The sequence below is a fragment of the Myotis daubentonii genome, chromosome 7, assembly GCF_963259705.1.
Source record: "Myotis daubentonii chromosome 7, mMyoDau2.1, whole genome shotgun sequence".
Taxonomy (NCBI): Eukaryota; Metazoa; Chordata; class Mammalia; order Chiroptera; family Vespertilionidae; genus Myotis; species Myotis daubentonii.
The window spans coordinates 41663035-41677214 of record NC_081846.1 but is presented as its reverse complement, the minus strand read 5'-3'; the positions used below and the strand labels follow the sequence as shown (position 1 = coordinate 41677214).

Genomic DNA, 14180 nt, shown 5'->3' with positions numbered 1-14180 from the left:
GCCATTTAAATGAAAATGGAGTACCATCTAATTTCTTTAAAATGAAAAAAGTAAAGGTTAAAACATTCTGGTAATCTGATAAAGTACTATAGGGAGCATAAGTAGAAAAAGGGTAATGCGCAGTATTAAAATTAACATCATGTCTAAACAGAAAAACATGAAATAAAAAGGTATATCTTTTTTGCAAATAGTCAACACATTTAGAATAAAATTGTGTCATAGATTCCACCTAGCCCAGTGATGGCGAACCTATGACACGTGTGTCAGAGGTGACACGCGAACTCATTTTTTTGGTTGATTTTTCTTTGTTAAATGACATTTAAATATATAAAATAAATATCAAAAATATAAATCTTTGTTTTACTATGGTTGCAAATATCAAAAAATTTCTATATGTGACACGGCACCAGAGTTAAGTTAGGGTTTTTCAAAATGCTGACACGCCGAGCTCAAAAGGTTCACCATCACTGACCTAGCCTAATAAATTATTAGAGCTTGATTACAAGCACTGAGATTTAGTGTTCATTTACCCGTTAATGTCAGCTCCTAGAATTCATTTATTTTACAAGTACTGGACTCAAATAGTCATTTTTTTTAAATCTCTAGGATTTCAAGAATAAAATTATAAATGACCAATCTGGATATTTCATATGGAAATTTAAAGCACAGGAACACAATGGATACTTTTGGGGATTATATATTATACCAGAAAAATAGACATATTGATTAATTGTTAAAAAAAAAGAAATTAACATAACCTTATTTTTATGCTTGTCAAATGCACAACATGTATTATGGCCAGTAAATCCTGACAATCTGATGTTCATTTAAAGCATTTGATTACATTGTAAAACAATCATTACCTGTGTATAAAGCATCATAAATGTTAAAATGTAGCTGGGATTTGTTTTAATCAGAATGGGAATGATTGTCACGAAGGAGAAAGGTCTTAGTCACACATCTTTAGAAACTACATCACAACTTGCAGGGCCACATGGGACAGACCAGGGAGAGGGCAGGCATGGCCCAGAAGGAATGAGTGAGACAGGCTAGGTTCCCTGAGTAAGTTTAGGATTCGATAGTTTGAATAATTTTGACAAGCTCTGGGCCATAGAGGTGATCCCTAAATGTCCAGTACCTGTCTCCTGGGTGACTTAGGGCAGGGGAAATAGTGGCTTGTGTGACAGTTGGAGATGTGGGCTCTAGATATGTTGCTTTGTATATCAAAGGTACACTTGGAGGAGAGACATATACTCTCTGCAGTTATTAGCAGGCCCTTGGAGGGGCAGGCTTTCCAGGAGGATCAAGGCTCCAAATGCCAGGATATCAAGAATCTAGGAAATAAGAAAATATAGTCAATATGGGTACTACCACATTTTAAATCAGTTCTCTTTTTACGTGCAAGGTCCTCCCAGGCCCTGGTGGACTGTGCATTTAAAATACTAATAAAGCCTTACATTTCTTACTTATCCTTATGAATGTGCTTTTCTATGATCTCATTAGAATCTAATGGTTAGATTTAATGATTATATCCTTACGAATTACCATATGTGGTAGACCTGTATTGACTATATTATCTCTATGTTATAGCTTAAAAAAACAAGGCAGAACTGGAAATAGAATCCAAGATTCCTGTCTCACAGTCTAGAGAATGTTGTTTAACACCCTGATGTCTTTTACAGCTTCACGACATGATAGTAATGTAAGAATTTAATCCCCAAACAAATGGGCTTAGTCGGGTAGTACAGGGAAAGGTTTTACAACTAGACCAAAGTTATCTGTTCCCTGTACACGTGTTTGGCCCAAGTTACCTCCCATAGAGTTTCTCCTGGGAAATTGAATATCAGGAATAAACATAATTACTTGAAGAGAATAAGGCAACCAAATACCATTATGGAAAATGGTGTTTCTAAGCTCATTTTCTACATATTTCAGTCATTATGCTCTAAGTACTGATGAAACTAAGTATCCAAATATAAAAGGATGTTCCTGTCTGACTTGGTCTCTACACACACTTACATCCGTGATGAGTAAGCTAACAACCCTGGTAACTCCGGATAGCCCTCATTTGGCTCTCCAGATGCACTTGCCACCTTTTACTGCCCTGTCTATGCCTGAAGGCTGACTCCCATGGATAACTGCACCAGGGCTTCCTTTGCCCTCTGGGCTTCAAGCAAGACTGGGTTCAACCAATGAATGGCATTGGTGGAAGAGAGAGGGTATTTCCCAGTGGCTGAGCTCCTCTCTCCAGCACCACAGCTTGGGCTCTCCCACAGCGGTAGCTCTCTCGGGGTTCTGGTAGTTGCATCTTCCTCTTCAGATCTAAGGGTGACGGTTAATTTCTACATAACAAGAGTAGCTATACTATTTGCCTTTACAGACCTTATTATTTCATCTGGGAGGTAGAATGAGGAGGAGGTCAAGCAACCACCCAATTTATTGGTGACAACTATACAAAACAGAAGGAAAGAGATGACTCTCACTTGGACATGCCCATGGGACATCTCATAATATCTTAGAAAGAGTAGGATATAAATGCAGCCATCTCAGAAGTTATGGGACCTTTTCAGAGTATGTCAAACATAAGATATATAATCAATAAATTTGAAAGAGTCATGTTTCTGAAAAATAAACATTAGATTGGTCAATGAAATAATAAGAATTCATATTCCCTATTATAAATACTTATCAGGTTAGTCAATATAATCTCCCATATCTCAATAGATTTTCAAAGAAAAAATCCTCACATCTACAAGAGCTAAGGCTATAAGGCAGGCATATCAAACTCAAAGGCTAACACGGGCCAAATAAACAAGGCATGCGGCCCGCGGGCCGTGAGTCTGACATGCTTGCTGTAAGGGGTATTTTCCCTTAGGTAAGTTTTACTATATGATGGGGTAGTCATGGGAAGACTAGAACATGCAGTTAGCCCAAATAATCGTGCTGCAACCTATGCTTCTGCCTTGAAGCTGGCAGTAGACTGTTGTTTGTTGTTACTATTTGGTCAGTGGCATGGTCTCCACATACAAAGAAGTAAAAAAGGAAGGAGAAGGAGGAGGGGGAGAAGGAGGAGGAGGAGGAGGAGGAGGGGGGCGGGGGAGGAGGAGGAGGAGGAGGAGGAGGAGAAGGAGGAGGGGGAGAAGGAGGAGGAGGAGGAGGAGGAGGAGGAGGAGGAGAAGGAGCAGAAGGAGGAGAAGGAGAAGGAGAAGGAGAAGGAAGCAAAGGAGGGGGTGGGGAAATAGGAGTCTAGCAATTAACATGAAGATTTGATCAATGCAGAAAGCAATTCAGATAATCACCAGTTATCTGGATGGTTTTCATAAGCCCCATTTAAAAAATAAATCTACAAAATAGGGTCCAATGAGTTCAAAGATGTGTTCAGAGGATGAATTTCCTGGTTTAGCTGTCTATATTGCCTGACTAAGTGCAACTTTCTGCTTGGAGGTGGAGCTGACCACATAAAGGAGGTATAAGTGGTAATTATTCAATTGAATAGAAAACCTTGCATTAGCCCTATACGATCCACTGCAGTGAATGAGAAATAAGAAATCATGATCTTGATCTTGAGTGCACAGACATGATGTCATTTAAATACCCAAATACTTATAATACTAAGAATAGAAAGGAGCACATTAAAGCACTTGAGAAGTTCAAAGGAGGGACAGATCATGTCCAGTTTGGGTGTGAGGGGGCAGGGATTACCAAGAGTTTCATGAAATGGGCTTTGAAGGGAGAAATAATTTAAATTGGCAGAAAAAAAAGAAGGCAAAGGGACAGCAGTGTGCATACAATGGTTAATCATCAGTAGAGGCCACAAAGGGAGTGGCCGAGCATGAAATTTCTAGAATCCGGACATCTGTTTGAATCACAGCTCCCTCATTTCCCAGCCTCAGTTTCTCCTTCTGTAAAATGAGGTGGTGATAGCTACCTCCAGGGATTGTTGAGAAGATTAAAAGAGGCATTGCTGTCATGTCTGGCTCATCGTTTAGTGCTCCTTAAATGGAGTCACTGTTAATCAACAGTGGAGCTTCAGTTTCCCTTTTGACTATCATTATGTTTAACTTTTTTAAAATTGATACCCTAAAGAGGTGTCTCAAAAGTTCCTCATTTTTTCATTCAGGTGAAAAAGATTTCTTGTACTAAATTTGCAAAAGCCTAATGCTATATTTTATGATAGGAAACAGAATTCATCATTAATGTGTGAAACCACTATTCAGTCCTTGAAATCAACCAATTAATAAGAAACTCTTGGAAATATTTTAAAAATACAGTTTGTAAGGAAACCTTCTTTGCTATTTTAATCCACAAAATAAATAAATATATAAATTTAGCCTAAATGCCTATAAATGACCAGGAACCCAAGTTTCTCCTAAAATATTATGAATCCAACCCACTATTTTATAACTAAACTGCTTTTCTTGGGTTTCAAATTCTAGTTTCCAGAAGAATGTGGTTATGTTGCAAAACACCACCCTCAAAATACATGACTAAAGGAGCAAGGAGTGGACCTCAAGGATCTTGGTGACTTTCCTATAAAATGACTCAAAGCTATTTCAGAGGAAAGCTTCTTCGACACTATATTACACATGAAATACCAGCTTCCAAATTGAGCCAGCCAGCCTTGTAAATAAACAGGTGACCCAAACCTCGGGAACCAAAATACATTGGTCAGATTAGTAAACATTTAGCTTAGGGGTTGGGGAAAAATGAAGTTAACCTTAAATTACCTCCCCAAGATTCTGTAGAAACTACTTTTTTGTAATGCGGCCTCATGTACAAAGCAGCTAATGTGATTTGTCACTGTGCTTATCATGATCGTGTGTCTGTCTGAAAGGGGGGTTGAAATAGCAAATATTTCCTGCCTCAAGCACAAAATCAACTCTGCTTCTGGGCTAGTGAACATGTCTGTGGGCTTGGGGGCATTTTTCCAACACTGTGTGCAAAGCTGAAATATGATTTCATGAAACTCTTTTATAATATTAGTGCTAGAGTGGGATCAACAGCTGCCTTTTAAGCAAGTCTCAGCAACTTAATCACAGAACTAAACCCATGTCTGTCAGCACTGGCTCATTAGGGAATGAAGCAATTTCGTCACTGATTTTCTAGCTACATGAAATTAATCCCTTCTGAGGCCAAATGTAGTTATTTCAATGGAAATTATTCTAAAATACAATTTAAAAAATTAAAATTCAGTGCAATGCATCGTTAAATACAACATGTGTATAATTTTTGTTTTGTTTTGTTTTCCATCTCCTCTCTTCAAGGATAAGCAATCAGCTCTCCTTTCTAATATCATGAGAAACCAGAGCAAGATATGAATGAGCAAAGATGAAGAAAGAGTAGTCCTGGAAGAAAGGATGAAAAACACAGGAATAGAAAAGCACTCTCCTGGCATTTAAAATGGCACATAATTTAATTAGGATGGAGCTGAGGCCATGCGAAGCAGTACACACTAGACTGGAATAATATTAAACTTTTCCACCTAAGACTCAGTGTGACTCAAAATCAGGGCCAGCATTGTGGGCATGTGACCAGTGCCATTGCGGGTCTCCCTGCTTGTGATTTAATTCTATCTTTGAATTTATGCTGTGAATCTGTGCTTTGGAGTCCAGTGGGGAAATGGCCTATGAGCCTGGGGCTTGAAGCCTCAGCCCACACTCAGTTTCCCTCCCACTGCTTGCCCAGGACTGCTTCCCGGCCACTGCTCCCTGCTCCCTGGTGTCCTGTGCCCCACCCAGACTACCCATTTGTCAACCCTGCCCTGAGATTGGGAGCCACAACCAGGTCACATTCATTGGGAGAGAGGTCCATATCCCATGTCTGCCACTGCCCTCTGCTCTTGGTTGGGGTCTAGGTAGGAGTGTGAGGAGGGTCAGGTGCTCCATCAAGGGGAGGAGCAAGGCTGTGGTCATCCCAACCCAGAGCTGGCAGCACTATGGCGAATTCAGGCAGACAACTGAGTGGGAGCCTCTCACTCACCCCCAATCGAGGTACTGAGAGTTTCTCAGCATGGAAGTTGAAATGACTTCGGGGCCACATTTCTGCTGTGGGTGGGGCAGCAGACCCTTAAGAAGGGAAGATTGATTTCTCCACCTCCAGTCAGGCTCCTGCTTTATTTATCATTTTGCACTGAGTTCCACAAATTATGTGGGTAGCTTGACTTAAAATCTTTATTTATCCAGTTTCTCTATGGTTTTTGTATCAGCATTACCCTTCTCCGTATCACCCAGGTTTAGAATCTCTGAGTCACCATTGACTTCTCTCTGTCCTAGTCCAAATCCACACCTGAAGGACATCTCCCACATGTCCCCTGCTGTCCATTTCCACTGTTCCAGCTTTAGTTCAGTTGTTCTTCATGGCTCTACCAGACCACCTTATAGACTCCTCATTATTTTCACAGCTTTGAGCTACCCCTTGTTCAATCCATTCAGCCACTGCCACCAGGTAACCCAAAACATCATTCTGATGATGCTAAAATGTTTTTAAGGGCTCCCTGTGCCCTACTTTTAATGAAGTTCAAGCTCTTTAGTCAGGTATTCAAGGTCTCTTCTTCTTTTGCCCTCCCCTTCCTTTTAAATATTAATTCTATAGGATATGCAATACTTTGGCCAAGTTAAACCACTCACTGTCCTCTGTACACATTGGGGCTTGTTTATCATCTCTCTGCTGAAGCCATTTTGCTGTACCTTGATCACTTCCCCTGATGCCACGACCATTTCCAATAAGAAAACCCAACCCTTTTCCTAGCTCAAATGGCACCTCCCCCTTGAAGTCTTCCATCGTGAGCCAAGTCACAATGAGCCAAGACATTTTCCTCTAACGCTAATGCCATTTAGTTTGTGTCATTAAGTACAGCTTGGCTGTAAATATGTGGAAGGCAAGAAGCATGTCCTCTCATTGTTGTAGGCCCACGGGCCTCCAACCTGAGCCTTAGGTGAATAATGGACACTCAGTGTGTGTTTGTTGGAACTAATGAATGAATAAATCTGTTGTGTAAATAGATCGGGTTTCCTGAAAGCCTGGCACACCTGTAACCCTTCTGCATCATCCCCTTTCCTCTTCTCAGTTCACCTAACAAAATATCGTGGGTGCCTTTCAAGCCCAAAGCCCATCAAACACCTGTATCATTATTATCAACAGTAACAAAAGTGTCATCTCACACTTTTTATTAATGTTTAAAGTGCTATGTTCTGTATGCTTAGAATAATCTCAAAGAGAACATCTGTTACTTGAGTGCTCTTATTTTCAACCTCTTGAGGGCAATTTTTTCATTACTAAATTAAAGTGGGCTGTTTAATAACTTATAACTGTCAGGGGAAAATGGTAAATTGCAGCCACTCTGATCTATGCTGTATATCTACAATGAATTTTTTTTCACTTGCAATTCATTATTTGTCATCAAATTTCAAGTCTGTTTTTTAGGACTAATTGAGGAAAGTAATGAAAAATAATGAAATAAACTAAGGGGTATTTTTGCTGTAAAAAAAAATTTTATTCAACTTTAGTATTTCATTAGACTATCTATCCGTGACTCCAAAATGCCATACTTACCATAATCTCATAAGTGTCTTTAATGCCTTTCTCTCACCCATATTCTGAACCTCCAAGAGGATCATTAACCTAATTAACAAGTGATTAAATTCTGAGACTGTGTGATAATTGCATCTCCTGAAGAAAAAAAGTACACTAGTTGAATCTGAGCAACAAAGACCTTTAAAATATAATAGTTAAAGAATCATGGAAGATGGTTATATTTTTATATAGAAACTTCGAGATGTTTACAATATATGATCAGAATTACAATAACATCATGATAAAAGAACATGCATTTGGAAAGTTGCCAGTTTTCATTAAGAAAAATCTATAACAGCATAAAATGGATGGGGGGAAATATTAGAACTTGGGAAGGATGCAACATCAATATAACTCTATAAAAAGTTTATAAGTTACTAAGGGGAACAAAGTGTAGGGATAGGCTATGGTCAGTGTTATCAATCACATTTAGGGAAATCTCAAGTAGAGGGTGGAAGGATAGATATTTCTCTATCCCTTGAATGTAAAGTTGATTCTAAAATATTTAATTTAAGGGGGGAGCATAGTTCAGAGGAAGATTAGGCTGGTCAAAATGTGCTCAATTCACATCTCAGCCCCAGATAAGGGGGGGGGGGGGGGGGCGGGGAACACCTGAAAATGAGATAAAGAGAAAGAATGCTAGTAAACTAGATATCATCATAGTCATTATTTTCTGTTACTATTTCCTGAGTAATTGCAGTGTGCAGGTAATGTTTTAGGGAATTTAATGTAATATCTTATTTTTATTTTCTTTTTTTATCCCCACCCAATGCTATGTTTACTGATTTTATTTTTTTAATATAGATATTTTTTATTGTTGATAGTATTACAGATGTCTCCCATTCCTCCCCCCTTACTCCCTTACTCCCAGCCCCTACCCACTCCCCCTCACGTCTTCACCACCCTATTGCCCGTGCCCATGGACTATGCACATAAGTATAGAAGTCTTTTGATATATTTCTTTTCATCCTCCCACCCCCACATCAAGGTATGTCAGTCTGTTCTATTTATTGATTAGAGAGAGAGAGAGAAACATTGATGTGAGAGAGAAACATCCATCGGTTGCCTCCCATACACACCCCAACAAGGGATTGAACCTAAAACCTAGGTATGTGCCCTGACCAGGAATCAAACCTGCAACCTTTTGGTGTGCTGGACAATGCTCCAACCAACTCAGCCACCCAGCCAGGGTTCATTTTATTTTCAAAACAATAATCTTTGCAATGTAAGTGTCGTTTCCATTTTGCAGATGAGGAAACAGACTCAGAAGTCAAGAAATTCTCCCAAGGTCACACTATTGGTTTTTGTGATGTATCATAACAAAGAAAAGAAGTCGTTTCATCAAAGAGTAGTGTAGGTAAAATATAAAACACACCATGTTAAAAATACATAAAGGAGGCCAATCTGCTTAGGAAGGGGACTTTCTAAGCAGATTCAAATGAATACAAGCAGTGAACTAAGATCGTAAACTCTCAACCCATATAACACCCTTCTCTTCCCTGCCTTTGCCAATCCTCCCAACAACCCAGTCTTACAGCCATCATTACTACCCTGGGAGAAAACAAAAACAAAACCTCTCCCTGCCCAATGTCAGCTTTCAAATATTAAAAAGCAACTTTGCTTTACACTCTGTCTTCAAAGCAAGAATAGGGCCCAGAAGAAACATCAGCTGTGAAAATCTGATTTTCTATGCCTGTGATAACACCTCTAGCCACAGTTCTAGTCAGTAGGAAGACAAGTTAACTGCTGAGGAAGCTGGGAATTATGCTCTTGAAGAAAAGACAGTATATGAACAGTATTAAATAAAAGTTAGGAGCTGAAGGAGGGGAATAAGAAATTAAAGCTATATAAATGGGAGAAAATCAATTGGTGAAGAATGAGAAAAGCAAAGGCAAGAAAGAGCAAAGACTGCAATTCCATGCTATAACAAGCGTCATCTGACTAGGAAGGGGTTTTTATAGCCCAAGCACACAATAAGAATCTGAATACTGGGAAATAAAAGAGTTTATGATTGTTCAACTTTTCACAGAATCCTCAACATATGAATTTGAGGATTGCTCAAATTCATATGAATTTGAGCTTTTATTTCTTCCCATGGTTTTCTGGGATTGTAGGAAAAGAGACACTTGTTAAAGATAACTCATTGGTTACTTGACCTAAACCTATCGGTCTTCAAGAGGTATATAATGAACAATGTACCTAATCAATACAAAAAGATTAACAAAAACGGTATTTTGACAGGCATCCCTTAACATTAAAGTGTTATAGTGACACCTCACAAAAAAAAATGAAACTTGGTTTAATACAAGCTAGTCAGTTTTCTACGTAAAACTGTCAACTTTCAGATGAAATATAAGTTTACCTTTAATGTCCTTCCCACCACTTTTGCTGTTCTGATCAATAGCAACCAAACTCTAGAAAAACATATATCTCCTTTAGACAACTGGAAGGAGTGCTCAATTCTTATGAGCCCTGAAGAAGTCTCAGAAAGTGGCATCCGGTTTCACCATGTTCAGTAACAGAGACTGAAGAAATTAGAACTGACTGGCTTTCAGATGCAGGGTAATATCAAGTTCAAGTCACTGTGAAAATGAAAGGCTTAGAAATACCAGATGACAGCATGTTCAGTTTCCTTTTCCACTTGAAATTAGCATGTTTACCCTGCTCATTGCATTTGGAGTTGCTAGAAAATTATCAATTTTTTGTTTGTTTCACAAACTAAAAACCTACTGCTCAGTCCTATCAAAAACTGATTGCAGATAATGCTGCATTCCAGCCTACAGATAAATCATCCCTCTACTTTTCCAACCTCTGAAAACTCAACAACAAGAAAACAGTTAAAATAGGTGCTAAATAGACTCAAATGTGTCAGAGGACCATTCTCCTGACCTTCCCTCTCTTCTTCTTCTACCCTACGTTGGAACTCATGCAACTGTAAGCTGGAGAAGGGGATAGGAAAGTAGTTAGGTATTTTGTTCCCTTTCCAAGCACAAATGAGAATGAAATACATTATGATCCCAAAAAGACATCAGAGACACCGACAAGCCCATTTTCTTCAGACTAACACTGGAATTCTGGAGTAGACATCTTTTTCTATCACCCCACAAATACATTCTAAAACCATACACCGATATTCTTAAAGATAAAGTATCTTGACTGAGAGCACATGCTATCATTGGATGCAAAATGTAACCCTTGTTCTATACGAATTTTCCACAAACCACTGTGTGTTAGGGAAAGACCATGACATCAAAGATGGTGTAGAAACACTCTAAGTGGTCTAAACTCAGAAGGAATTTAAATAGCAAGATTCATATTGTAAAGGTCTAAATTAATGTGTTTCTGGATGCCAAAGGGTAACTGAAGGCTTGGCTCCCAGGCCAGTGGGGCTCTGGAAGCAGGGGCAACGCCAAGTCCTACCTGGTAGGCATCAGGAATGTTGACCGTTTCTCCATGCTCCCCGACATAGCCAATGATGCCTTTGCCCCAGGGGACCTGCACCTCGTTTGAGTTCTCTGTGCTGCTGCAGGGCAGCAGTGGGGTTCCTGCGTGCACATCAAACAATTTGGAGACCAAGCTCTTCTTGCCAGCAGCCACCCTTTCCACCAGAAAAAGAGAGCAGCGGTCAGCATCCACCATGAGGCAGACAAAGATGAGGATCTTGTAGCTCAAGCTAGTGAGGTCGAGGTCATTGGAGATATCCTTGACCAGTTCCAGAAAGAACTGGCGCTCGTTATGCTTTTTGAGGTGGCACTTGTAGTCCATGGCCGTAGGGGGATACTGAGGCAGATTCACTCTCGATTCCAGCAGGGCACTGAGAATGTGGGCTGTGGTGGGAGGCAGGGAGCTGGCCTTGCGGAGAAGCGCCCTCCGCCGCACACTGCTCAGGGGCTCCTGGGCCCGGGAGGTCACTTGTTCATCATAGGTCCTGTTCACGTGGATGGCTTTGGAGCGGGCAAAACTCTTCCTTAACTCTTTCTGAGAAGCTTTCCGCTGCAGGTTCCCATCCCCCCGGCCGCCACTGGCCCAGCTGGGACTCAGGGGAGCCCCACCACAGTCCCCGCCACCCGGAGGGGGCTGGCTGCTGCCTGAGCCATTTGGTCCAGTGCCACCACCAACGCTGCTGCTGCCTCTGCCACCGCCGGTGCCCGCCGGTGCAGGCCTTGGGCCTACAGCCCCCTGACTCTGACTGTGCCTCTGCAGCCACTTCTCCACCATCTCCTGCTTCCCCTTCCGCATCAGGTAATCTTCCAACAATTCTGGGTGCCTGTCCAGGAAAGTTTCCACCTCCCCGAAGTCCAGGGGGGGAGCGGTCATGGTCCCAGCCACAGCTTCACTGCCTCTTACACTTGGACCCAGTGTTTACCTTTCTCAGCCCTCTAGCTGGTCCTCCACATGTCCACCCCACCAGGACTCCCAGCTCTGGGCGGAGATTCTGCAGAGCAGTGGTTCCTAAGGGGCTGGGGGTGGCCCTGCCTCCGGGCTCAGAGAGTGGCTGGCACGAATCCCACCCCTCGTCCTGCACCTCCGGCTCCGCACAGGTGCCCGAGCGCGCCGAGGCGGCCGCAGCTTCAGTCCTAGAAGCCGGAGGTGTCGCTGCGCTCGCTCAGGCTGCCGCCGCTGCCGCTGTAACCGGATGAGCGGACCACTGTGAGAGGGAGGTAGCACAGGACACGCCCCTGAGTGAGGCGAGGAGCCGGAGGGAGGCGAGGGGGGAGGAGTGAGCCGCGGGCCGAACCTGCCCCAATCCACCGCCGGGGTGCCAAGCGGTTCCTGGAGTGTCTCTGGCCCGCGGGAATCGGCGCCTGGGAACTCAGCCGACTCCTGATTGGAACACGCACAGAGGGAGAAACGCACCTTGTTTCTTCCCCTTCCTTCTTACCTTACCCCCCCACCCCCACCCCTTCCTACTCCCTGCCCTTTAAGCCCTTTAAGCCTCCAGCGTTTCAAGGAGGCTCCGTGGGGGCCTAGTGGAAGCCCCTAGTACAAGGAAGTGCTGGTGTTTTGCAGGAATCAGACCCAGAAGCTGACTCCGAGGACTGAGAATGCTCAGAGACAGGCAGGGTTATTTTTCTGGGATGTGACTGTGGACTGTTGGTTCCTAGGATTCCTGGGACTGCCAGCTAACACTGCCCAGCTCCTGGTGGGCGTTCGGTAAACATTAATGGACCTGGATTTACCCCAAATTAGTAGATGATGTCCCCCTATCCGAGCAATTCATGACTTGAACCAAATTCTTGGTCCTGGGATTGGAGGAGGGGAGGGTGGGACATGGAATGAGGGTGTAAAACACAATTACTTGGGTTAGGGGCCCTGCCTAGGAGGAGCATATAGCAAAGTGGACTCGAGGGCCTCGGGGGTTCCTTCCAAGCCAATCCTGCACAGAGGAAGATTTCTCTTCTTTTCATGAATGACTTGCCATCTCCTTTCTCCACTCAGTCTGCTGAGGATGCCAATACTCCCTTTACCCTCAGTGTCTTGGGGCTTGTGGGTAAGATTTCTCCGCTGTGGGAGGCTGGGAGGCTTTTCTTTCTCTCATGCTAGGGATGCTCCAGATCTGCTAGTCCAGAGGTTCTCAACCTGTGGGTCGTGACCCCTTTGGCGGTCCAACGACCCTTTCACAGGGGTCGCCTAAGACCATCCTGCATATCAGATATTTACATTACGATTCATAACAGTAGCAACATTACAGTTATGAAGTAGAAACGAAAATAATTTTATGGTTGGGTCACAACATAAGGAACTGTATTTAAAGGGCCAGAAGGTTGAGAACCACTGTGCTAGTCTCAGCTAGGAGGGCTGAGAATAACATCCGTTTCCCTTGGGCCTTTTCTAAACCTAGTGGTTAAGCATAGGTGATTTGCCAGTTAAGAGAAGCAGGCAGATAACACTTTCTTCAAGCCCAAGAGTCTCCTCTTTTGTGAGAAACAGAAAGCAGTTGGAGAACCATCCAGTTCCCTGGGAGAGCAGGACTATCTAGAAGTGATCATACAGGATGTCAGCAGTAACGGTCATAGAAAAGAGCTGCGGAGGAGGCAGGTAGCAACTTCTACAGGCTTCATGTAGCAGGTGCACAGAGGTGGCTCACACAGGGAACAAAGCTTACGCCTGGAAGAGGTCCTCAGACCAGGGGTATTGAACACTTCCTATGTTTTGATTACTCTAAATTAACATATTAGTTTAATCCTTACAACAGACTAATGAGGTGGGGACTCTTATTTTCCCATTTTAATGATGGGGATACTCTGAGAAATTGGGTCACTTACCCAAGATGCACCGTCAGTCGGTGTCAGAGCTGGGATATGATACATTTAGTTTGGCTTCAGAGTGAGGCACACTCTCAGCCACATCACTGGATTGTCTCCCGCCTGTGTCAACTGAATCCTATCTGTGCTAGGATTTCGGCCAGTAATAGAGCAGCAGGGACTGGGACAGCATTCCTCTGGCAGGAGGAATAAATTAATAGTATGTGGCATCTTCACTGGGTGTGGCCACATCTCTGGTAACTTTAGTGATTCATCAGTAAAGATGGTCAGATTTGTGCACTGGATCTGGCTTGAAGGGATTCATAAGAGTTCATTTTAGCATCTCTTTCTAACTCCAGGTTC

At 42.5% G+C, this 14180-nt stretch overlaps 1 protein-coding gene across 1 annotated transcript in view; it reads right to left on the bottom strand.

Moving 5' to 3' along the window:
- The window catches only part of PDE11A (phosphodiesterase 11A), a 308732-nt gene extending 296843 nt beyond the window's left edge, over window positions 1-11889 (bottom strand). The window contains exon 1 of the mRNA XM_059703969.1: window positions 10993-11889. Within this exon, the coding sequence (XP_059559952.1) occupies window positions 10993-11889 (897 nt within the window). The remainder of the gene's footprint in view (window positions 1-10992) is intronic.
- Window positions 11890-14180: the final 2291 nt, after the last annotated feature.